General features: G+C 44.3%; 1 protein-coding gene across 1 annotated transcript; it reads left to right on the forward strand.

Moving 5' to 3' along the window:
* The first annotated feature begins 1,425 nt into the window (after positions 1–1,425).
* Positions 1,426–20,366, forward strand: LOC109922340 (protein APCDD1-like). Its single transcript, XM_048608641.1, has 4 exons — positions 1,426–1,479; positions 7,912–8,050; positions 13,494–14,013; positions 18,665–20,366. The coding sequence occupies exons 1-4, from the start codon at positions 1,467–1,469 to the stop codon at positions 19,433–19,435; spliced, it is 1,443 nt and encodes a 480-aa protein (XP_048464598.1). The 5' UTR covers positions 1,426–1,466; the 3' UTR covers positions 19,436–20,366.
* Positions 20,367–23,374: the final 3,008 nt, after the last annotated feature.

Raw genomic sequence — 23,374 nt, forward strand, 5'->3', positions numbered from 1 at the left:
AGAAAAATGCTTGAAGAATTCTATTTGAAAGCAGTATTTTTTAATGACCTGCTGGGTTCTCCTGGATTGCTCACAACAATAATTCATATTTCATTCCTGAAGAGTGCAGGACAATTCTGGACAACTTTACTTCCGTCACCCTCACTTCCACCAAGGACTTTTTAAAAACGTACTTTTTCCCACTAGGCCTTTGAGCAGGCCTCCTTCTTTGTCTTGGTAACTATGTTGTGTTTCTGTGAAGTGACTTGAGTCACTTTCTTTCTTAAAAATGTTAAGTGTTAAATTAATGAGGAGCCTCATTGTAAACTGAAGACTGCTCAAAAAGATGAAAGAATGACTTATTCAGTAAATAGCATTCTGTCATCCTCCTTTTTGAAATATAGACCAAGGTTTGAAAGTTCCAGATGGAATTCCATGAGGCAGGGCCTAGATGGGCTGAAGATACAGCTACCAGTGGTAGATGAAATAACTTCACAAAGACCGGTATCCCGTCACCATGTCACCCTTTATTTAGTGCATAGTACATGACACACTGACTCAGCTAGCTCAGAGCCAGCTCCTAGAGTGAACAGAACCCCTGACACTCCTGCTTATATCTGTCAGCCGGGCCTCCCTGGTTGGACCAAATTAACGCCCCAACTAGGAATCTCATATTCTATAAGAAACACAGAAATTGCTGGAAAATCTGGCAGCATCTGTGGAGAGAAATCAGAATTAATGTTTTGGGCCAGGTGACCCTTCCTCAGAACACATTCCGAGGTCCACCTGGCTAACCTCATTCCCATTACACATCAACTGAAGGGAGATGGTAATGCACAGAGAGGCGTATAATTAAATTCTGAAATGGTACAAACCCGTATACAAAGTGTACAGGCTTCTTTTATTGCAAAAATATACTTCATTTATTCATAAAAATTCTTTACCTACATTCACAGGTACTAAAACCGTTCTGTACAGTCTTTGCGTATCAGGACAAACAAACATTGGTATCTGACATTTACTGCAGTTGCAAAAACCAAAGGCATTGACCCATTTTGAGTGGAGAGAAGGACTGCTCTGACTGGCAATGGGAGTGACAAGCAGCAGATGTCTCCGCCCCTCCCCTCAGTTTGAATGTACATTCATGAACAGGCATTCAGTTCCTCCACTCCCACTTTAACAACCCAGGCAAAGATATTTAAAAAGACTATCATTCTGAAAAAGAACATCCTGCAGATATTCTCTGTGTTGTCAACTTCATGTGGATTTGGTGACAAGGCAATGCTGGGAAGTTAATACTGTCGTCAGCTTCACTGTTAAACATTGTTTTTTCCCCACAAAGACTTACTCTCTTCTTGGCTGCACACTGCGATATGAATCTGGTTCTTTTTGCTGGGATTTCTACAGACTTAAGATTTTTCACTTCAAGAATTCACAACATGTTCTTGGTGAGGTTTTTAAAGATAAACCTGAGTTTGTGGACCTTAATGATATTGCCTGGTGAGTCACTGACTGCTGTCACATTTGGATATAAAACATAGAGAGACAGGAACTGGGTGGGTGGGATAATTAAAGCATGATAGAGGGGAAAGGAGACTCTCAGAAAGAGATTTTCTTTATCCAAAACTATTCGTTATTTATAAAATGTGTAAAAGTCCATGACAAACATTTCAACTTGAAAGCTACAGAAGATGAAATAAAATTCAAATTGTTATTGAAGTTGGCAGGACAGGTGGAGAGAGCTGTTATAAAAGTTTGAGGGAAGGACAAAACTGGCAGCTCAGTGTTCTGGGATTTAGGTTTTGTGGGAAGGATAGAAAGAGAGGCAAGAGAGGAGGGGGGAGTGACATTTTTGATTAAGGAAAACATCACTACTGTAATTACGGATGATACTTCTGAGGGATCATTTAGTGAAAATATATGGGTTGAAATTGGAAATAAGAAAGGGATGATCACCTTGATGGGATTGTACTATAGACCACCCAAATGTCAGAGGGAAATTGAGAAACAAATATGTAGAAAGATCTCAAATATATGTAAGAATAATAAGGTTGTAATAGTAGGGGAATTTAATTATCAAAACATTGACTGGAACTGCCACAGTGTTAAAGGTTTGGATGGTGAAAAATTTGTTAAATGTGTTCAGGAGAATTTTCTTCATCAATATGTAAATATTTCTACTAGAAAAGGAGCAAATCCTGACCTCTTGTTAAATAAGACAGGGCAAGTGACTGAAGTATAAGTAGGGAAACACTCTGGGACTATAATGATCATAATTATACTGGTTTTTAAATAGTTATGGAAAAGGATAAGTCTTCCATAAAAGTTAAAGTTCTTAATTGAATTAAGGCAAATTTTAAGAATATGAAACAAGAACTTTCTAAAGTTAATTGTAGTAGACTGTTCTCTGGTAAATGGTAGGAAGACTTCAAAAGGGTGATAATGAGAGTTCAGAGGCATTATGCTTCTGTGGAATGCAAGGCAAGGCTAGTAAGATTACGGAACAATAGATGAATAAAAATATTGAGGTTCTAGTCAAAAAAGGAAAGAATCATATCATAGAATCCCTACAGCAAGCCATTCAGCCCATCAAGTCCACACCACCCCTCTGAAGAGCATCCCACCCAAACCCACCCCCTACCCTATCTCACCCCTGCATTTCCCACTTTAGACACTATGGGCAATTTAGCATGGCCAATCCACCTAACCTGCACAACTTTGGACTGTGGGAGGAAACCCACACAGACATGGGGAGAATGTATAAACTCCACACAGACAGTTGCCTGAGGGTGGAACCAAACCTGGGTCCCTGGTGCTGTGAGGCAGCAGTGCTAACCACTGAGCCACCATGCCACCCCATATTAGATATAGACAACTGGGATCAGCTGAATCTCTTGAAGAGTATAAAGAGTGTAGGGACATTCTTAAGAAGGAAATCAGGAATGCAAAGAGGGGGTATGCCTTGGCAGATAAGATAATCTAAAAAGATTCTACAAATACTTTAAGAGCAAGACAGCAACTAGAGACAGTAGGACCCATCAAAGATCAATAAAGATTTGTGTTGAACCTCAGGAGATGGGGGAGATATTAAATGAAAAAAATGGAGGCTAGAGAACTCAGGGAAATGAATATTGATATTTTGAAAACAGTTCACATTCAGAAATCCTAGAAAATATACCGGTAGCTTAAATCTCCAGGACCTGATCTAATGTATTCCAGGACATTCTGGGAAATTAGGGAGGTAATTGTGGGGCCCCGAGCGGAAATATTTGTATCATCTACAAACACATGTGAAGTACTGGAGGCCTGAAGGGTGGGTTAATGTTGTGCCATTGTTTAAGAAAAGCTGTAAGGAGAAGCCTGGAAACCATAGACCTGTGGGTCTGACGTTGGTGGTGGGTAAGTTGTTGGAGGTGATTCTGAAAGATAAGATTTACATCCATGGAGAAGCAAGGATTGATTAGGCGTAGTCAGCATGATTTTGAGCGAGGAAAATCATGTCTCACAAACTTGATTGATATTTTTGATGAAGTAACCAAAAAGATTGATGAGGGCAGAGCAGTAAATGTTTTTTACTTAGATTTTAGTAATGCCTTTGATAAGGTTCTGCTTAGTAGATTAATTAGTAAAGTTAGGTCACATGGGATTCAGGGTGAGCTTGTCAATTGGATACAAAATTGGCTTTTTGGTAGGAGACAGACGGTGGTGATGGAGGGTTGTTTTTCAGACTGGAGGCCTGTGACCAGTGATGTTCCGCAGGGTTCAGCACTAGGTCCACTTTTGTTTGACATTTATATAAGTAATTTGGTTAAGAATATAGGATGTGGAGGTGCCGGCGTTGGACTGTGTTGTACAAGGTCAGAAATCACACAATACCATGTTATAGTCTAACAGGTTTATTTGAAAACACAAGCTTTTTGAGCCTTGCTCCTTCTTCAGGTGTTAGTGAGAGAGGTGGCATCAGACACAGAATTTATAAGTAAAAGATCAAAGGGTCACACCATTCATGAGGACATATTAAATAAACATAAAATGCTGTTAAATCTTTAATCAGTCAACTTGAGTGGGTTCGTGATCTGTAGTCCTTTTGGGATCTTTTGTACTTTCTTGCAGTTCTGTAGAAACTTGACTGTGTTGATGCACGATCTTCTTGGAGATCCTCTCCACTTTGAGCCGGCAATTGGTGGTATCGACGGTAGCCATAATGTGCAAGGTGCCGGTTTTGGACTGGGATGGACAAAGTCAGAAATCACACGACATATAGGTGGCATGTTTAGTAAGTTTGTGGATGACACCAAAATTGGTCATGTAGTGGACAGTGAAGAAAGTTATCAGAGATTACAAACAGATCTTGATCAATAGTATTAATGGGCTGAGGAGTGGCAGATGGAGTTTAATTTGGATAAATGTGAGGTATTGCATTTTGGTAAAACAAACAAGGACAGGACTTATATAAGTAATTGTAGGACCCTGGGTAGTATTGTAGAACAGAGAGACCTAATGGTTCAGGTACATAATTCTTTGAAGTTTGCATCACACATAGACAGGGTGGTTAAAAAGGCATTTAGCATGCTTGCCTTTGTGTATGGGAGTTGAATCGTGGAATCCCTACTGTGTGGGAATAGGCCCTTCAGCCCAACCTGACACTCAGACCCATCCCTATAGTCTATGCATCCCTGAACACTTGGGCAATTTAGCATGGCCAATCCACCTAGCCTGCACATCTTTAGATTGTGGGAGAAAACCCACACAGACATGGGGAGAATGTGCAAACTCCACACAGATAGTAGCCTGAGGCTGGAATTGAACCTGGGTCCCTGGTGCTGTGAGGTAGCAGTGCTAACCACTGAGCCACCATGCCACCCACCTTGTCTGCTTCCCAGCCTGTCCCAACACCGAAATTTGACAATTGACAACCAAACATTAATAAGATCCAATATGAATAGTTTGTAATATGTTGAGTTGAAATGTCATGTTGAGGTTGTACAGGACTTTGGTGAGGTCACTTCTGGAGTGCTGTATGCAGTTTTGGTCACCAGTTACAGGAAGGATATTATTAAACTGGAGAGGGTTCAGAAGAAAATTGCCTAGGATGTAACCGACAATGGAGGCTTTCAGATATAAAAGTTGGATTTTTTTCACTGGAGCGTAGGAGGTTGAGGGGTGACCTTATTGAGGTTTATAAAATCATGAGGGGCATAGATAAGGTGAATGTCAAGGGTCTTTTCCCTAGGCTGGGGGAGCTCAAAACTAGGGGGCATATTTGTAAGATGAGAGGAGGAAGATTTAAAAAAAACACGAGGGGCTACCGTTTTACACATAGAGTGGTTTGTGTGTGGAATGAACTGCCAGAGAAAGTGATAGATGCAGGTAGTTACAACATTTTAAAAGACATTTGGATAAACTCGTGAATGGTTCAGGAATGGTTTGGAGGGATATGGGCCAAGTGCAGGCAGGTGGGACTAATTTAATTTGGGAACATGGTCAGCATGGACTAGTTGGACCAAAGGGTCTGTTTCTATGCTGTATGACTCTATGACTCTATACAGTGTACTTAGCTTTATTAATAAGGGCACAGGGTACGATAGCAAGGAAGTTATACTGACCTGTATAGAACACTAGTTAGGTTGCAGCTGGAGTATTTTGCATAATTCATTATAGGATAATGTGAATGCGTTGGAGAGCATGCAGAAGGGGTTTATAAGAATGTTTCCAGGGATGAAACATTTCAGCTACAAGGAAAGAATTTGGCACTGTTTTTCTTGGAGAGGAGAAGGCCGAGAAAAGATTTGATAGAAGCTTTCAAAACATGAGGGGCCTGGAACAGAGTAGGTCGGGAGACCGTTCCCCTCAGAAAAGAATCAAGAACCAGAGGGCACAGATTAAAAGTCTTTTGCAAAAGAAGCAAATGTGAGACGATAAAAATATTTTTCACACAGTGAGCTATTAGAGTATGGAATGTGCTGCCTGGAAATGTGGTGGAGGCAGGTTCAATTGAGGCGTTCAAGAGAGTGCTGGATGATTATTAAATAGAAACAACATGCATGATTAAGGGGAAAAGGCAGGAGATTATCACTAAGTGAAAATGCTCAGAGAACCATTGCAGACACAATGGGCCAAATGGCCTCCTCCTGCATTAGAACAATTCTGTAATTCCATCTCTGTGTATCACACACAATTATCATACTTTTCAAATTTACAATACACTTTCCACATCAGGCATAGAGCCTGAGTGCAACAGGGTCACAGGGAGAGACAGACAGAGAGACAGTGAGAAAGACATAGAGAAAGGGAGACAGAAAGAATGTGTGAAGAGACAGAAGGGGTCATAGAGAGAGAAAGCTTAAAGGTGTCGATAGATACATCACCACTTTATCTGATCATAGTTTGTGAACTGAAGCCGACTGCACTTCCTAAGTCCCAGGACAGTGAACTGCAGCTGAGCTCAGCCACAGGTCAGGAGATCAAATCCCAGCATCTTCTGCTATTTTTGCCTTGAATATTTGTTGGCAGTTGGCTTGGCGCATTGAACGATATGGGAAACACCACTCAGGATTTAACAGAAATGAGGCAGTGGATAGTCAGCAGATGAAGGCAGGGCTGTGACAAACGACATCTCCACACCAGCTCTTCTTTCTCACTTGTTATAGTTGTTGGTCCTTTTAAGGTCGAGCACTGAGGGAGGAGTTGTGTGGCCTGCTAGTCCAACCAGTGATGGAATGGGAAATCTGCACAAGGTGACTTGCCCAGTAGTTGAGTCAGGGAGCTCGGCAAGTAAGGACTGTGTAATGTGTTCTGTAAATGTGTTATTAAGTTTTATTAAATTGTTGTGCTTTTGAAGTTAGCCAGCAGAGCCAAACTGAGATATTACACTTGTAAACTCAGAGTTAAGAATAAGACAGCAAGTCAACAACAGAAGGCCTCATAAGATCATGACTGATCTGATAGTGGCTTTAACTGTATATGACTGCCTTTACTCCCAATAACCCTTGACTCCCTTATAGATCACAAATTTGTCTAATTCACCCTGGAATTGATTCAATAGGCCAGGCCAATCTGGAGAAGAGAATTCCAAACACTCATCACCCTCTGATTCTCCTCTTCACTGTCTTAAATGACAGAAGCGTCTAATTTTTAAACTGTGCCTCCGAGTCTCCAAATTCCTCCCAATTCCCCCATCTAGCATGTCAAGGTCCCATTGGAACCTTACATATTTCAATATGATCATCTCTAAAGTCAATAACTTAACCTATCCTCCCTCTCCTCAGAAAGCCCAGGAATCAGGAGAGTGAACCTTCTCTGAACTGCTTCCAATATGAGGCTATCCCTCCTTAAGTTAAGAAATCAAAGCGGTACACAGTATTCCAGGCGCAGTCTCATCATTGCTCTGCACCGATGTAGTAATACTTCCCTTTTATACTCCATCCCTCTTGCAATAAAGGTCAACATTCCATTGACCATCAGAGTTACTTGCTGTACCTGCATACCCAGCTCCCCTTGCACTATAGCATGCCATGGGGATTCTCCATTTAAATACTTGTCTGCTTGTTTATTTCTCCTGCTAAAATGGACAACTTCCCATTTTCCCACCATATCCTTCATCTGCCAACATGCCCATCCAATTCATTTATCTTTATCTATCTTTGGATGTGTTCAGGTCTCTGATGTGGGACCTGATTCAACAATGGTTTAGCTCCAGAGGCAAGAGTGCTGCCCAATAAACCACACCTGACCTATCATTTTCAAGCTGAACCGTAAAACTTCATTTTATTTGTTTGTGAGTCGTGGGTGTTGCAAGATGCCCTGGAGAAGGTAATGGTGAACTATCATGTTGAACAACAACAATCAGAGACTGTAGATTCACTCACAGTGCTGTTAGGGAGGGAGTTCCACACTTTTGACCAAAAAGGTCTGTCTTTTCTTTGTTTCCAGGGCTGCTCAGAGTCAGGACTGAGGCAGCCAGACTTCACTGGAAGACTCTGTGCCAACACCAACTGCAACAGATACAGGACGGAGCCAGGATTACAGCTGACATTACACCCAGGCTGGAGGGCCATTGGATCTCGACAGGGTAAGAGAAACAATGCTGAGTGAGAGGGAGAGTGAGGAACGGAAACAGGACTGAATGGGTGGCATGGTGGCTCAGTGGTTAGCACTGCTGCCTCACAGCGCCAGGGACCTGGGTTTGATTCTACCCTCAGGCAACTGTCTGTGTGGAGTTTTCACATTCTCCCTGTGTCTGCATGGGTTTCCTCCCACAGTCCAACAATGTTCAGGTTAGGTGGATTGGCCACGATAAATTGTCCGTAGTGTTCAGGGATGGACAGGCTAGGTGGAATAGCCATGGGCAATGCAGGGTTACAGGAATAGGGAAGCAGGGGCTGGGTCTGGGTGGGATACTCTTCAGACGGTTAACGTGGACTTGATGGACCGAATGGCCTGCTTCCACACTGTAGGGATTCTATGAATCCCTCCAGGCTGACTGTACAGAGGGACTCAATGATACAAGCACATGTTGCAATGTAAGGTTGACCTTGAATAATAAAAATCTGGTATAATCTGCTTTCAAGCTCCATTTTTGCCATATAGCACAGACATTTTCAAAATGAATTGCCTCTGAACATACTTGTAGCCAGACACACTGTAGTTGCCTACAGCTGGGCAGGAACATACCCCACTGTAATTTCATCGTAAATATGTGGCATATTGAATGTGCTATCTAAGAGAGACACAGTGTTGGGCAGTGATGTTTGGGACAGTGTGACGTCATGTGTGAGAAACTGAGAATGTGGCATTTGGGACAGGTAGAGTGTGGGACAGGGAGGGTATGGGACAGTGAGAGTGTGAGACAGGGAGAGAGTGGGACATGGACAGTGTGAAACAGGGAGAATGTGAGATAGGGAAGAGAATGGGACAGGGAGAGTGTGGGACAGGGAAAGTGTGGGACAGGGAGAGTGTGAGACAGGGATAGTATGAGTGTGGGACAGGGAGAGTGTGGGACAGGGACAGTGTGGGACAGGGACAGTGTGAGACAGGTATAGTATGAGATAGGGAGAGTGTGGGATAGGGAGAGTGTGAGACAAGGAGCGTGTGAGATAGAGAGAATATGAGTGTGGGACAGGGACGGTATGAGACAGTGAGAGTGTGAGACAGGGAGAGAGTGGGACATGGACAGTGTGGGACAGGGAGAATGTGAGACAGGGAGAGAATGGGACAGGGAGAGTATGGGACAGGGAGAGTGTGAGTGTGGGACAGGGAGAGTGTGAGTATGGGACAGGGAGAGTATGGGACAGGGAGAGTGAGATGTACGAGAAACGGAGAGTGAGGTGTGTGGAAGTGCATTGGCAGAGGGGGTCCTGCTATTGAATTTTTTTTGTGTTACCTGTGACAGGAATATTTCCATCTTTCAGTGTGTGAATGTGATGTGATGTAGCCTACACTCCATCATTGTGCAATATGAACCCCTTTACAAACCATTTACATGTTCCTGGTTTTGAACTTGTGTGAACATTAATCCATCAGCTCCTTTCCAGAATCTACGTCTTTGCTGACTTACCACGAGGACATATCCTGCCTCAGTTGTTTTCTGTCCAAGGCTGAACTGACTTTTAAATGTGAACAGGAGAATGTGAGTGATTGGATTGAGGTATTAAATTGATGAAGTGATTGGATGGAGTCAATTTGACAGTACTGTAATGAGGGAGGCTTATCATATGAGACAGTGGACTAGGGGTTATAACTGAAACATGGGAACCTTTACATTTCTGTGAAAAATATAATCATAAGAACACAAGAAATAGGAACAAGCGTAGGCCATTTGGCTCATCTGGCCAGGACAGCATTCAGCTGGATCACTACTGATCTGATTGTGAACTTTACTCCACTTGCCCATTACTGTCATCCCCTTGTAGGTCAAAAATCTACCTCAGTTTTGATCATATTCAATGATCCTGCTTCCACTGCTTTCTAGGGAAGGGAATTGCAGAGTCCAGCAACCCCCTGAGGGAAATAATTTCCCTTCATATCTGGCTTAAATGGGAAACTCTTATTTGTTTCTTATAAGCTCCCTAGTTCTAGATTCAAAGGTGATTGATTAAGTGAGGGGAAATAGAGAATAAAAATAAGCTTGCGAGGATCATACAAGCTGATTGTAAAAGGTTCTGTAGGTATATGAAGAGAAAAAGATTAAGGAAGACAAATATGGGTACCTTACAATCAGAGAAAGGCAAAGGTATAATGGGAAACAATGGTAAACCAATAAAATACTTATTTTGGTTCTGAATCCACAAAGGAAGAATAAATAGCATCTTAAAAATGTTGAAGAACACAGGGTCTAGTGAGTGGGAGGAATGGAAGGGAATCAGTATCAGCAGGAGGAAGACGTTGGGGAAATTGATGGGATTGAAGGTGGATAAATCCCCAGGCCCTGATAATCTACATCCCAGAGTACTTAAGGAAGTGGCCCTACAAAAAGTGGGTGCATGAGTGGTCATCTTCCACAATTCTATAGGCTCTGGACAAGCTCCTTCAGATGGTAGGAAAGTTAATGTAATCCCATTTTTTAAGAAGGGAGGTAGAGGGAAAACGGGATTATAGATCATTTAAAGTGACATCAGCAGTGAGGAAAATGTTAGAGTCCACTATAAAAGATTTAATAGCAGAGCACTTGGAAAACAATGACAGGACTAGACAGAGTCAGCATGGATTTATAAAAGGGAAATCTTGTTTGGCAAATCTACTGGAATTCTTCGAGGACTCAACTATTAGAGTTGATTGGAGAAGTCAGTGAATGTAGTTTATTTTGATTTTTAATAGGCTTTCGATAAGGTTGCATTTAACAGATTAATGTGTAAAATTAAAGTCCATGAGATTTGGAGTTTGTACTAACATGGATAGAGAACTGGCCAGCAAACAGGAAACAAAGAATAAACGGGTCTTTTTCCAATTAGCAGGCAGTGACTAATTGGGTACCACAGGGATCAGAGCTAAGGCCCAGCTATTTACAATATATATTAATGATTTAGATGAGGGAATTAAGTATAATATCCCCAGATTTGCAGATGACACAAAGCTGAGTGGGAGGCTGAGCTGTGAGGAGGATGCAGAAACACTTCAATGTGATTTGGACAGGCTGAGTGAGTGGGTAAATGTACAGCAGATGCTGTGTAGTGTGGATAAATGTGAGGTTATCCACTTTGGTAGCAAAATCAGTAAGGCAGTTTATTCCCTGGAGAAGAGGAAAATGCACTGAGACCTCAGTATGCTTGTGCATTAGTCATTGGGAGGAAGCGAGGAGGCATAATTTTAAGGTGGAAGGCAGGAGGTATTGATGGGATTTGAGGAAAGGTTTTTCTCACTCAGAGAGTCCTGGGAGTCTGGAAGGAACAGTCTGGGAGGGTAGCTGAGGTGGGGAACCTCATAATCTTTAAAAAGTACTTGGATGAGTATTTGAAGTGCCAATGATATTCCAAGTGCTGGAAAGTGGGACTATTGTAGATTTAGAGTAGTTTTTTGTCAGTGCAGACTCAAAGGGCTGAACTGTATAATTCTATGACTAAGTGTGCAGATGCAGCACGCAGTGAAGAAGACATTTGGTATGTTGGCCTTAATAGTGAGAGGATTGGATTACAGGAGCAAGATGTCTTGCTGCAATCACACAAGGCCTTGGTGAGATCACACCTGGAAAACTGTGTGCAGTTGTGATTTCCTTATCTGAGGAAGGATGCTCTGGCTAGAGGGGTTATAGCACAGGTTCACCAGACTGATTCCTGGGATTGCAGGACTGAGGTAGGAAGAGAGAATGGATCAGTTAGGATTATATTCACTGTAATTTAGAAGAATGGGTGGGGTGGGGTGCTTTCAGCAAAACCTATAAAATTCTAACGGAACTAGACAGGGTAAACACAGGAAGGATGTTCCCAATGACTGGGGTGTCCTGAACCAGGGGTCACAGGTTGACTGTTTAAGATTTAGATCAGGAGAAATTTCCTCACCCAGACAATGGTGAGCCTGTGGAATTCTCTGCTACAGGAAGTGGTTAAGGCCAAAACATTGAATTTTTTCAAGAAGGAATTAGATATAGTTCTTAGAGCTAAAGGTATTAAAGGGTTTGGGGAGAAAGCAAGAACAAAGACTGAGGTGGATGATTGAGCTTGATCATATCGATTGGTGGACCAGGCTCAAATGGCTTAATGGCCTACTCCTGTGTTTCTATTCGCGCATGAGAGAAACATCTTCTCACAATCTACCCCATCAAGCCCCCTCAGGATCTTAATTATTTCAATAAAATCCTCTTTCACTTTTCTAAACTTTGATGTCTATTGGTCCAACCTGCTCAACCTTTCCTCAGAAAGCAGCCTCTTCACCCCAGGAAGTAGCCGAGTGAACTTGCTGTGAACTATTTCCGACACAAATACATCCAGTACTCCAGGTGTTATCTCACCAATGCCCTGTAGAGTTGTAGCAAGACTTCCCTACTTTTATACCCCATCCCTCTTGGAATAAAGAAAAGAGGGAGAATGCGAAAGGGGAACAAGTTAGGATTAGAACAACTGCTCCACATTGAAACGGCGATATGTTGGGACAAACTGTGAGGTCTGTGCTAATTACTAATTTATTTCCAGCACTCACTCTCTGCTTATGATCAGGAAGGACTCAGGGATGAGAGGCCACCTGCTATCAAAAGAGTCAGTAGCTCTAGAACAGGGCCATGAAAAATAATATCTCACATTCTAGGCTGTAAGCAAAGATTGTGGCTTCTAGAATGCTCCTTCTCCACATATAGCAGAGACTTACATTTATATAGCACTATTAATGAAGTGGATTTTTAAACATTCATTCATGGGATGAGGGGATCAGTGGCTCAGCCAGCATTTATTTCCCAAAGGCAGCCACATTGCTGTCGCTCTGGAGCCATTTCTAGGCTAGACCAGGGAGAGATGGCAGATTTCCTTCCCTCAAGGACATTGTGAACCTAATGAGTTTTTGCAGTTGTGGTTACCATTAAATTAGATTTTAGCGGCAGATTTTTCTTTTGAGAATCCAATTTTTTTTTATCAGCCACGGTGGATTCAAATTCATGCCCCAATCAGCCTGGGCTTCTGTATGATCGGTCTTGTGACATCAACATTATGCAATCAACTACCTAATCCAGGGGCAGTATGGTCATTGGAAAATGTTTAACACTAAATCATTTAAGATGAGCTGTTTCTGACAGAGAGAAAGATAGGCCAAGAGGTTTGGGGAAGCATTTCCAGACCCAGGATGCAGGCAACTGAAGACAAGGTTGCTATGAAAATGCAGGCTGCTCAAGAGATGAGAATTGGGAAAGCTAGTGGTGATAACAATCAGAGAGCGAGAGGTGAAGACCATTGAGGTATTTGAAAACAACAATGAAACTTTTCAAGTTGGGTAAGGGAGCAGTGTGAGTCAGCAAGCGCTGGGGAAATGGCTGAAGAGAACTTGGTGTGGATTAGGCCTCAGGCTTGTAATTCTTTGCATTCTCCCTCTGGCAGGTGTGAAGTGCGCGCTGGGCCTGAATTCATCACTAGATCCTACATGTTCCACCCGAACGGGACATTTAAGGCCTATCAGTTCTATTACACCGACCATCAGTGCACAAGACCCGGCTACACCCTGGTGATCAAAGGCAGGATCCGACTGCTCCAGGACTCCTGGGTGACCCACGGAGCCACCAATGCCGATTACCAGCTGCACCAAGTGACCATGACCTTCCACAGTGAGCAAGCAATGGCAGCCATCTTAGACAAGATGAACAGCTCATGCAGTTGCTCAGACTGTTTTGGGAGAGCCTGGTCACTACAAACAACCTATGAGATCCTGAATGCCAGAAGTGGCTGGGACTGCACGGCTGGTCTTGGGTTTGCTATGCACGAGCTGAGCCTGGTGCGGGTGGAGAAGCAGGTCCACCGGCAGCTGATCAAGAAGCTCTTCGTGGGAGACATTCACACCGGCTGGGCTCAGAGAACCCATCATCGGCCCATTGGCTACCAGCGCCCTCTGCAGGCAGCTTTGGTAAGTGCGTGAACTTCAATTAGACAGAAACTATTCAGCCCAAGTGCTCCATATTAGTGTTTACACACCATATAAGCTGCCTTTCACTTTCCCTCATTCTCAACCAGCGTTCTCAACCAGCTGCAAGTACTTTCTCCCTCATGTGTTTATCCACTTACCCTTTTAGTGCAACCTGTACTGTTCACTTCAATTATTCCATGTGGTTGTGAGTTGCACATTGTAGCCATCCCCTATGTAAAGAAATTCCTGATTAGTTCCTTATTGGACTTACCAGTAACTATCCTAACCTCATTGGCCCCAGTTTTGGACCCCTCTGCCCCCAAAAACAGTGAGTAGAATGTAGAGTTGATGTTGAATCAGATCAGAGCAGGCTCAAAGAGCTGAGTGATCTAGACATGCTCCTTGTTTGTCTGTTTGGGAACATTTGTCCCAGCGATGACCCTGTCAAACCCTGACGGAATCTCCTTCAGTGAGGAAGGAACTCAAGTTCACTCTTTTCCTGAATGAGGGCAGGTCAGCCTGGTCCTTTTGTCATCTGGGGTATTGCTGGATAGAACAGTAATGGAGCACATCATCCTCAGCAAATTGTGTGAGAGATGGGAGTGTGAAGCTTGTTAGCAGCAGTGCTAACCATGAGGTGTAAGTCCTGATCAATACACCTTGTTGGTAGCTCAGTGATGGGAGTGTGGTGCACTGAGCAGTGAGTAATACAAATGGTGCAGTTTGGAGGATGCAGGATTTGATGATGCGTTCACTGATCTTGACGACTGCATCCAGTTCTCAGAGCCCTGGCATTGATTGCCATGGCTGCCTGCTCCCATTGCCTTCTTAATGTTGTCTAGATGATGACCTGCCCCACCCCTCTCCACTAAATAAAGGGAGCATCTCCCCTTTCCCACCTACTCCATCAAGGCCTCCAGCTCAAATATTTGAAGGCACACTCTCCCAAACTGTGTCATAATTTCTCAGGTCTCTCACTTCCCCCCACTGGTCACAGTTCCTGCTCCAGCCACAATGCCTTCTAAACACTGATATTATCTGCCTGTGATTTCTTTCCTCATCTATTCTTTCATTTGTTTTCCACTCCGATTTGCCCTTAAGATGTGCGGCTTGTGAGGCCATCTGAGCGGGCAGCTAAGAGTTCACCACATTGCTGTGGGTCTGGAGTCACGTGTAGGCTAGAACAGGTAAGGACAGCAGATTTCCTTCCTCAACAGTCAACGTTTGTTGTCACCATCACCATCTGTGAGCTGAGCTTTCAGTTCTGGGTTTTATTCATCGAATTTAAATTCCAGCAACCACCGTGGTGGGATTTGAACCCCGGGAGAACAACCTGGGCCTCAGTGAGGGTGACATTACCGACATCTCCCTGTGTCGGTGCATCCAGACAATCAGCAGTGTGCATGTTGAAATCACTGGCGCACCAACAGTACCACATGCAACAGGCATGGCCTTCAGTTGAAATCATTGGCGCGCTGACTGTACCACACGCAACAGGCATGGCCTTCAGTGCCCATCATGATTCTCATGCTCATTCTCAGGAGCAATCAAACTTAAACCCTGAATTCTCAATGGACAATCAAACCCCTTCAGAAATTAAAAGACCCCATTCGGGACAGAACACAGTCTTCCCTTTCAGTCTCAGCTGTGGCCAGGTATGTAGCACATTCATGTCTCTGAAAGTCAAAAGAGTTTAGGCTCAAGATCTACTCTGGCACCTGAGCAACTCAAGGCTGTCACATCAGTGCAGTGCTGAGGGGATGCTGTATTGTCGGAGATGCTGCCTTTTGGAAGAGACTTTGAACTGAGGTCCTGTCTGCCCTCTCAGGATCATGTTAAAGATCCCACGGCACTCTTTGGGAAAAGGATAGGTGAGTCATCCCTGATGTCCTGGTCAATCTTAAGCTCTTGGCCAACCCCACCAAAACAGATAATCTGGTCAATATTATGTTGCTGTTTGTAGGGAGTTTGCTGTGTGTAAGTTAGCTACCATAATTCCCTCACTACAACAGTGACTACACTTCAAACATACTTAATTGGCTTTGAAATGCTCCTGAGAGCTGTTATGTAAATGTCAGTCTTGCTTTTTGTTTCTGGAGAGAGAAGCAGTGACCTGTTCGGGTTTGAACTTCTTTGCAGATGGAGAGTCTTTTCCCATCATCCCCAAAATGCCTTTGGGGCCCCAAATCTGGAAGTACGTCCTTGAACATGGAACCCACTTGGAAGGAGTGGTCTTGGTTGGAAGTTGTTCATCCATGATTCACAAAGGGAGATGGCCATATAAAACAGCAGCTGACTCCTGCCATGTCTGATTCTCACCAGTTAGGCTTGGGAAACAAGATGTACAGATTATACCTGGGAAGAGCAGGTCTAAACTTTGCAGATTTTCCTGAATAAGTGAAGTACCCCTTTTAGAGAAGTAGGGCACATTTCTGTATTGATAAAAGTATATATAAATGTGCATAAAAATTGCATAAACACATTGGAACTGTCTAGCTCAGTGGTGTTACCAAAAGGGACTGTCAAAATAAACTGTGAAGGCATTTAAAACTCCTGTCCTTTACATATCTGGGGGATAAAGCTGTTATAAAAAAGTTAGTGCTTACTATTTTACTGTCTGTTGACAGAAGGGCCATCATTACAGAATTAGTCCTACATCACTTTATTCACTCATTGGATATGGGCATCGCTGTTTGGGCCAGTACTTATTGTCCAAGCCTAATTGCTCTTGAGAAACTGCCTTCTTGAACTGCTGCAGTCCATTTGATGTACAATGCCATTTGGAGGGACTAATTTCACAGCCTTCCATTATCAGAGTGTGGTGTCTCTTAGTCCATAGCTTAATTGACAGCTCCAAGTGGCTATAGACATATTGTAGTGGGACCATTGATTCTAATGTTTGCTTTTTATGAGGGAATAAAAGAAATTAAATGTAGGGAATGGACCTTTTATCTCTGAGGAAGTTTATATTTGAAATAGCAAATTTTTAAATACACATTTCTTAAATACACGAGTCCTCATGACTGCTCATGCTGGGTACTAGGTGAGTTAGCATGGTAGGTAATAATTGCATAATTTGGCATAAGACCATAAGATGTAGAAGCAGAAGTAGACCGTTCAGCCCATCAAATCTGCTCTGCCATTCAATGAGGTAGATCATGGCTGATCTGATCATCCTCAACTCCACTTTCCTACCTTTTCCCCATAACCCTTGGTTCCTTTACTAAGTAAAAATCTGTCTATCCCAGCCTTGAATAATGACGCAGCCTCAACAGCCCCCTGTGGTACAGAAATACACAGATCCACTTCCTTCTGAGGGGACATGGATTACATGATGGACCATGGGGTGGGTGGGAAGCAGAGGTTGGTATGGAGGGACTGGGGGTTCATGGTTCGAGGGCATGAGGTGACATGGGCTGGCAGGGATGGAGCATGGGGAGCGTTTGGGTGTGAGAGTTTTTGAGGTCTGGGGAGATGTCTTACGTGTTTTTAAAATCCTTTGCTGAGGGAGAGCATCCAGGCAGGCTGCCTGTGCACCCAGTATTTTCTGCAGGGTTCTGCGCACAGCTCCTAGGAAATCCGGGAACAGCAATCCACAATCCTGGGCCAGGTGTGCAGAGCTGGAAAACATAATCATTCTGAACAGTCATAACCTCTCAGTATTGGTATCATCCCTTATCAACCTTTGTTTCATTTTCCCACCACCCCCTGTATCCTTATAATAATATAGAGACCAGAACTGTTCACAGAACCAAGTTTGATCCAAACAAAGTTCTATATAGGGTGACATTTTCAATTCTGCCCTTTTAGAAATGAACCCCAGTGCTGTGATGACATTAACCTGCATTCTGAAAGGACATGATTTAAAAATAAGGGGTCTCTCATTTAAGATGGAATGAGCAGAGTTTTTTTTCTCTCTCAGACAGTCAGGAACCGATGGAACCCACTTCCTGTGAGAGTAGTGGAGACAGGGTTGCTGAATATTTTTAAGGCTGAGTGAGATAGATTGTTGATAGAGAAGGGAATCAAAGGTTACAGGGGCAGACAGAAAAGTTGAGTTGAGGCTGCAGTCAGGTTAGTCAATATCTTTCAAATGGCGGAGGGGCTGAATATCCTTCTTCTGCTCCTAATTCACATGAATTGGATGCTGCATTTCATGGTTGATGCTGTAATTCCCTCAGCCTCTCATGAGTAGTACACAGGCTCAGTGGTTAGCACTGCTGCCTCGTAGCACCAGGATCCCAGGTTTGATTCCAGCCTCGGGCAACTGTCTGTGTGGGGCTTGCACATTCTCTATGTGTCTGTGTGGACTTCCTCCTGTAGTCCAAAGATGTGCAGGTTAGGTGGATTTGCTGTGCTTAATTGGCCCAGAGGGTCCAAGGCTGTGCAAGCTAGGTGGGGTAGCCACTGGGAAATGTGGGATCACAGGGTTTGTGTGGGATGCCCCCTGGAGGGTTGGCACAGACTTGATGGCCCAAATGGCCTCTTTCTGCACATAATGGTTCTATGATAGGCCCTTATGTCAGTGAGCGTAAAACCAATTCATGGGGATGACAGAATGAATTGTGAGAAGTTTCACATACCACCGTATGGTTAATGTTTGCTTTGCCCATGGTTTACTGACAGAGATTCTTACCTTTTGGCTCCACAGCACCACGTGCACCCGTGTGCGGCCTGCAGCATCATCTACCAGGCAGATGAGCATCACCCACCCATCCTGCCTGCCCAGCAGGAGCTTGGCACCCACCTGGGTGGGCAGTGGGCAAGCCAGGTATGTGAGGATCGCCCTGCCGTGCTCTTCCTCACGAGGTACCTTGTGTTCCACACCAGCAGCAAAACTTGGGAGGGCCACTACACACACTACTCTGACCCAGCCTGCAGGAGGCCCACCTTTCTGATCCGTGCTTGGGGCCGCTACAGCGAGGGTGCCCCCGCCACACAGGTAAGAGGGGGCACCAACTTTGCCTTCACGACGAGGCGGGTGTGGGTGACGCCCCTGGATGTGACCACAGCCCTGCTGTTGAACTCCTCCACCACAGGATCCTGTGGCCAAGACGGATCGTGGCTGCCAGGCCTGGAGCAGGACCTCAGCCACACCAATGGCTGCCTGGCACTGGGCATCCGGCTGCCTCACACTGAGTACGAGCTGGTCAGGATTGAGTGGGACCAGGCATCTCAGCGCCGCCTGCTGCTCCTCGGGCAGAGGCCTACAGACGGAAGCAGCCCCGACGCTCCAAGCAAGCGGGCCACCTCTTATCAGACTCCACTCCTGCAGTGCTCCGAGGAGGCTGTAGGGATCAGCAAGAGATTGAAGCAGCACCAGCAGAAAGAGACCGAGAGCCAGGGAACAACAGCATGGGAAGGTTCCCACCTGGCCAGACTGGCCTTACTGCTGGTTTTCACAGAACTGTTCCTGAACTAAACCAGCTCAGACACACAACGTAAAGTGAGGACTCCTCCTAATGATGTCCACTACAGACAATCTACCTGACCCTCCTTCCGAACATTTCTCAGTCTTTAATCCCCCAGTGAGTAAACTGAAGATTAAATACTGGCAAATTTCTGCAGACGGAGACATTATACTTGTTCCCGTTTATAAATGTCTCATCTGTGAGAGTCCAGTCAGTTAAACTGATTTCTGTTCTATGATACAGGAGATATGATATGTTCTATGATATGTGCTAGATAGTACTGAGTGACATAATCTAGAGGTGATTTGAATTTGAACAGTTTATCTCTGCTTGGCACTTTCCTGTAAAAATGAGGCTGACGTCAGAAATTGAAGGCTACAAGGATTATAATGTTAGGGCTCCACTTTTCTAGAAGCTTGCATTGGTGTCAGAGCAGGCTGAGCCAAAGGGATCAACAATCACAAATCTAGGATCAGCACTAAAGCACATCTCAGAGGAGGAGCTGAGAAATTGGCAGAGACAGGTCACGCTAAGGTGGTGAAGGTGGGCAGGCTTGGTAAGGGAGAGACTTTGGGGTATAGCTTCAGCTTTATGCTGAGGTTTGGAAACAGTTTGGATTGACCAGTAGACAGTGGGTGGCTGGAAGGTGAAATTGGGGGCATAATAAAACCTGGCAGGGATCAAAGACATCTGAGCACAGGTATTCAGAAGATACTATGGAGAAGAAACATGCAGGTGAAGAAGATAAGATTGGGTGGTATGGAATTGTGGTAAGGGATAGATCCTTGAAGGAACTTCAGAAAGATTAGTGTAGGCACAGAGCAGAGCCATTGCAGTGGGTTGTGTGGGTGCAGTCATGTGGTTAGGGGTGTGAACAAGGTGGAGGTAGTGACCATGAGTTGGTCAATGGAGGAGCGGAGTCAGCAGAGGAGGATGGTGTGGCTGGACATGTCTGGAGAACAATAGGGACAGATAATGTATCGAAAGCACTGAGCCTGTTGTCAGATAGAACCATTATGGGGGTCAGTTTATCTCAGTCCATTGGATGGTTTGTTTATGAAGCAGTTGGATGACAACTGCATTCGTTCAATCCCCATTGCCAGCAGGCGTTACCATGAAGGACTCTCGTTCTCAAGCTCCCCCCTCATCTGAGATGTGGTGGCTGTCAGGTAACACCACACCCAGTGTTCAGTCTCTAACAATACAGCAGCCCTATGGTGTGGTAAGATTACAGTGACGACCTCAGAGCCTTTATTCACTCAGATTTTTGGACAGCAACATGTTTGATACTAAATCCCAAAGCTCAGCTACAGGTCAGTAGCAAGGTGCAATCATCTGACTGTATATTGCTGCTCACAGAAACATAGATGTATGTCAAATGGCGCTCAGCCCATCATATGGTACCAGCTCGTTAAGTGAGCATCATAACTGAGAGCCAACCTCCTGCTTTTTACCCATTCTGTTATCAATAAAATGTTACTAAATCAATAGTAGTGGCAGTAGTAGTGTCCTTACCTCTGAGCGAGGGGGCCCAGATTTGAGTCCCAGCAGCTTCAGAGGGGAGCAAGAGCCTTATTGAACAGGTTGATTAGAAAATATCTCCCTGTCACCAATAAGTCAAATCGGTTTCTGTGAAGCAATTGCATCAGGGTGGACCATAACTTGTATATCCATTGTTACTTGTCGGTGCAACATTATACCTAATAATAAAAAGATTTCTTCAAATAAACTTTTAATTCAGAATATTATTAGGTCACTTACCTTTTAATTCCACACCGTACAGTCAGACAGAAAGAATCAGAACAAAGTGAAACTGTCTCACACACTGGAACTGTCTCCCACACTGAAACTGTCTCCTACACTGGAACGGTCTCCCACACTGAAACTGCCTCCTACACTGTAACTGACACCCACACTGAAACTGTCTCCTGCACTGTAACTGACACCCACACTGGAACTGTCTCCTACGCTGAAACTGTCTCCTACACTGTAAGTGATACCCACACTGAAACTGTCGCCTACACTGAAACTGTCTCCTGCACTGCAACTGACACCCACACTGGAACTGTCTCCGACACTGAAACTATCGCATACACTGGAACTGTCTCCTGCACTGAAACTGTCTCCTATACTGAAACTGAAACCCACACTGGAACTGTCTCCCAAACTGAAACTGTCTCCCACAGTGAAACTGTCTCCTACACTGTAACTGACACCAACACTGGAACTGTCTCCGATACAGAAACTGTCTCCTACACGGAAACTGTCTCCTACACCGTAACTGAAACCCACATTGAAACTGTATCATACACTGAAACTGACACCCACACTGAAACTGTCTCCTACACTGAAACAGTCTCCTTCACTGAAACTGTCTCCTACACTGAAACTGTATCCTACACTGAAACTGACACCCACACTGGAACGGTCTCCCAAGCTGAAACCATCTCCCACAGTGAAATTGTCTCCCACACTAAAACAGTCCCCTAGACTGTAACTGACACTCACACTGAAACTGTCTCCTACACTGAAACTGACACCCACACTGAAAACTGTCTCATACACTGAAACTGACAACCACAGTGAAATTGTCCCCTACACTGAAACTGACACCCAAACTGAAACTGTCTCCCACACTGGAACTGAATCCTACACTGAAACTGTCTCCTACACTGAAACTGACACCCACACTGGAACTGTCTCCCAAGCTGAAACTGTCTCAAACACTGGAATTGTCTCCTACACTGAAACTGTCTCCTACACTGAAACTGACACCCACACTGGAACTGTCTCCCAAGCTGAAACTGTCTCCCACAGTGAAACTGTCTCCTACACTGTTACTGTCTCCTACACTGAAACTGTCTCCCACACTGAAACTGTCTCTTACACTGAAACTGTCTCCCACACTGGAACTGTCTCCTACACTGAAACTGTCTCCTACACTGAAACTGTCTCCCATACTGGAACTGTCTCCTACACTGAAACTGTCTCCTACACTGAAACTGACACCCACACTGAAACTGTCTCCTACACTGAAACTGACACCCACACTGAAACTGTCCTCTACACTGTAACTGACACCCACACTGGAACTGTCTCCTATGCTGAAACTGACACCCACACTGAAATTGTCTCCTACACTGAAACTGAAACCCACACTGAAACTCTCCCACACTGGAACTGTATCCTATACTGAAACTGTCTCATACACTGAAACGGACAGCTACACCTGAACTGTCTCCCACAGTGAATCTGTCTCCTACACTGTAACTGAAACCCACATTGGAACTGTCTCCTACACTGTAACAGACATCCACACTGAAACAATCTCATACACTGAAATTGACACCCACACTGAAACTGACACCCACATTGAAACTGTCTCCTGCACTGAAACTGTCTTTACACTGGAACTGTCTCCCACAATGAAACTGTCTCCTACACTGTAACTGACACCCAGACTGAAACAATTTCATACACTGAAATTGACACCCACATTGAAACTGACACCCACATTGAAACTGTCTCCCACATTGAAACTATCTCAGACAAAGAAACTGACACCCACTCTGAAACTGTCTCCTACACTGAAACTGACTCCTGCACTGAAACTGTCTCCTACACTGGAACTGACATCCACACTGAAACTGTCTCCTACATGGTAACTGAAACCCACACTGAAATTATCTCATACACTGAAACTGACACCCACACTGAAACTGTCTCCCACATTGAAACTGTGTCCCGTCCTGAAACTGTCTCCTGCACTGAAACTGTCTCCCACTGTGGAACTGTCTCCTACACTGAAACTGTCCCCTACACTGGAACTGACACCCACACTGAAACTCTCTCCTACACTGAAACTGACACCTGCACTGAAACTCTCGCACACTGGAACTGTATCCTACACTGAAACTGTCTCATACACTGAAACGGACAGCCACACCTGA

Source organism: Rhincodon typus, chromosome 19 (genome assembly GCF_021869965.1).
Source record: "Rhincodon typus isolate 14 chromosome 19, sRhiTyp1.1, whole genome shotgun sequence".
In the NCBI taxonomy this organism is placed as follows: domain Eukaryota; kingdom Metazoa; phylum Chordata; class Chondrichthyes; order Orectolobiformes; family Rhincodontidae; genus Rhincodon; species Rhincodon typus.

Bases quoted from the DNA above. Each gene is read 5' to 3' on its own strand.
- LOC109922340 (XM_048608641.1), top strand. The intron at 8,051-13,493 runs GTAAGAGAAACA...TCCCTCTGGCAG, and splicing joins GGCCATTGGATCTCGACAGG to GTGTGAAGTGCGCGCTGGGC. The intron at 14,014-18,664 runs GTAAGTGCGTGA...TTGGCTCCACAG, and splicing joins GCCCTCTGCAGGCAGCTTTG to CACCACGTGCACCCGTGTGC.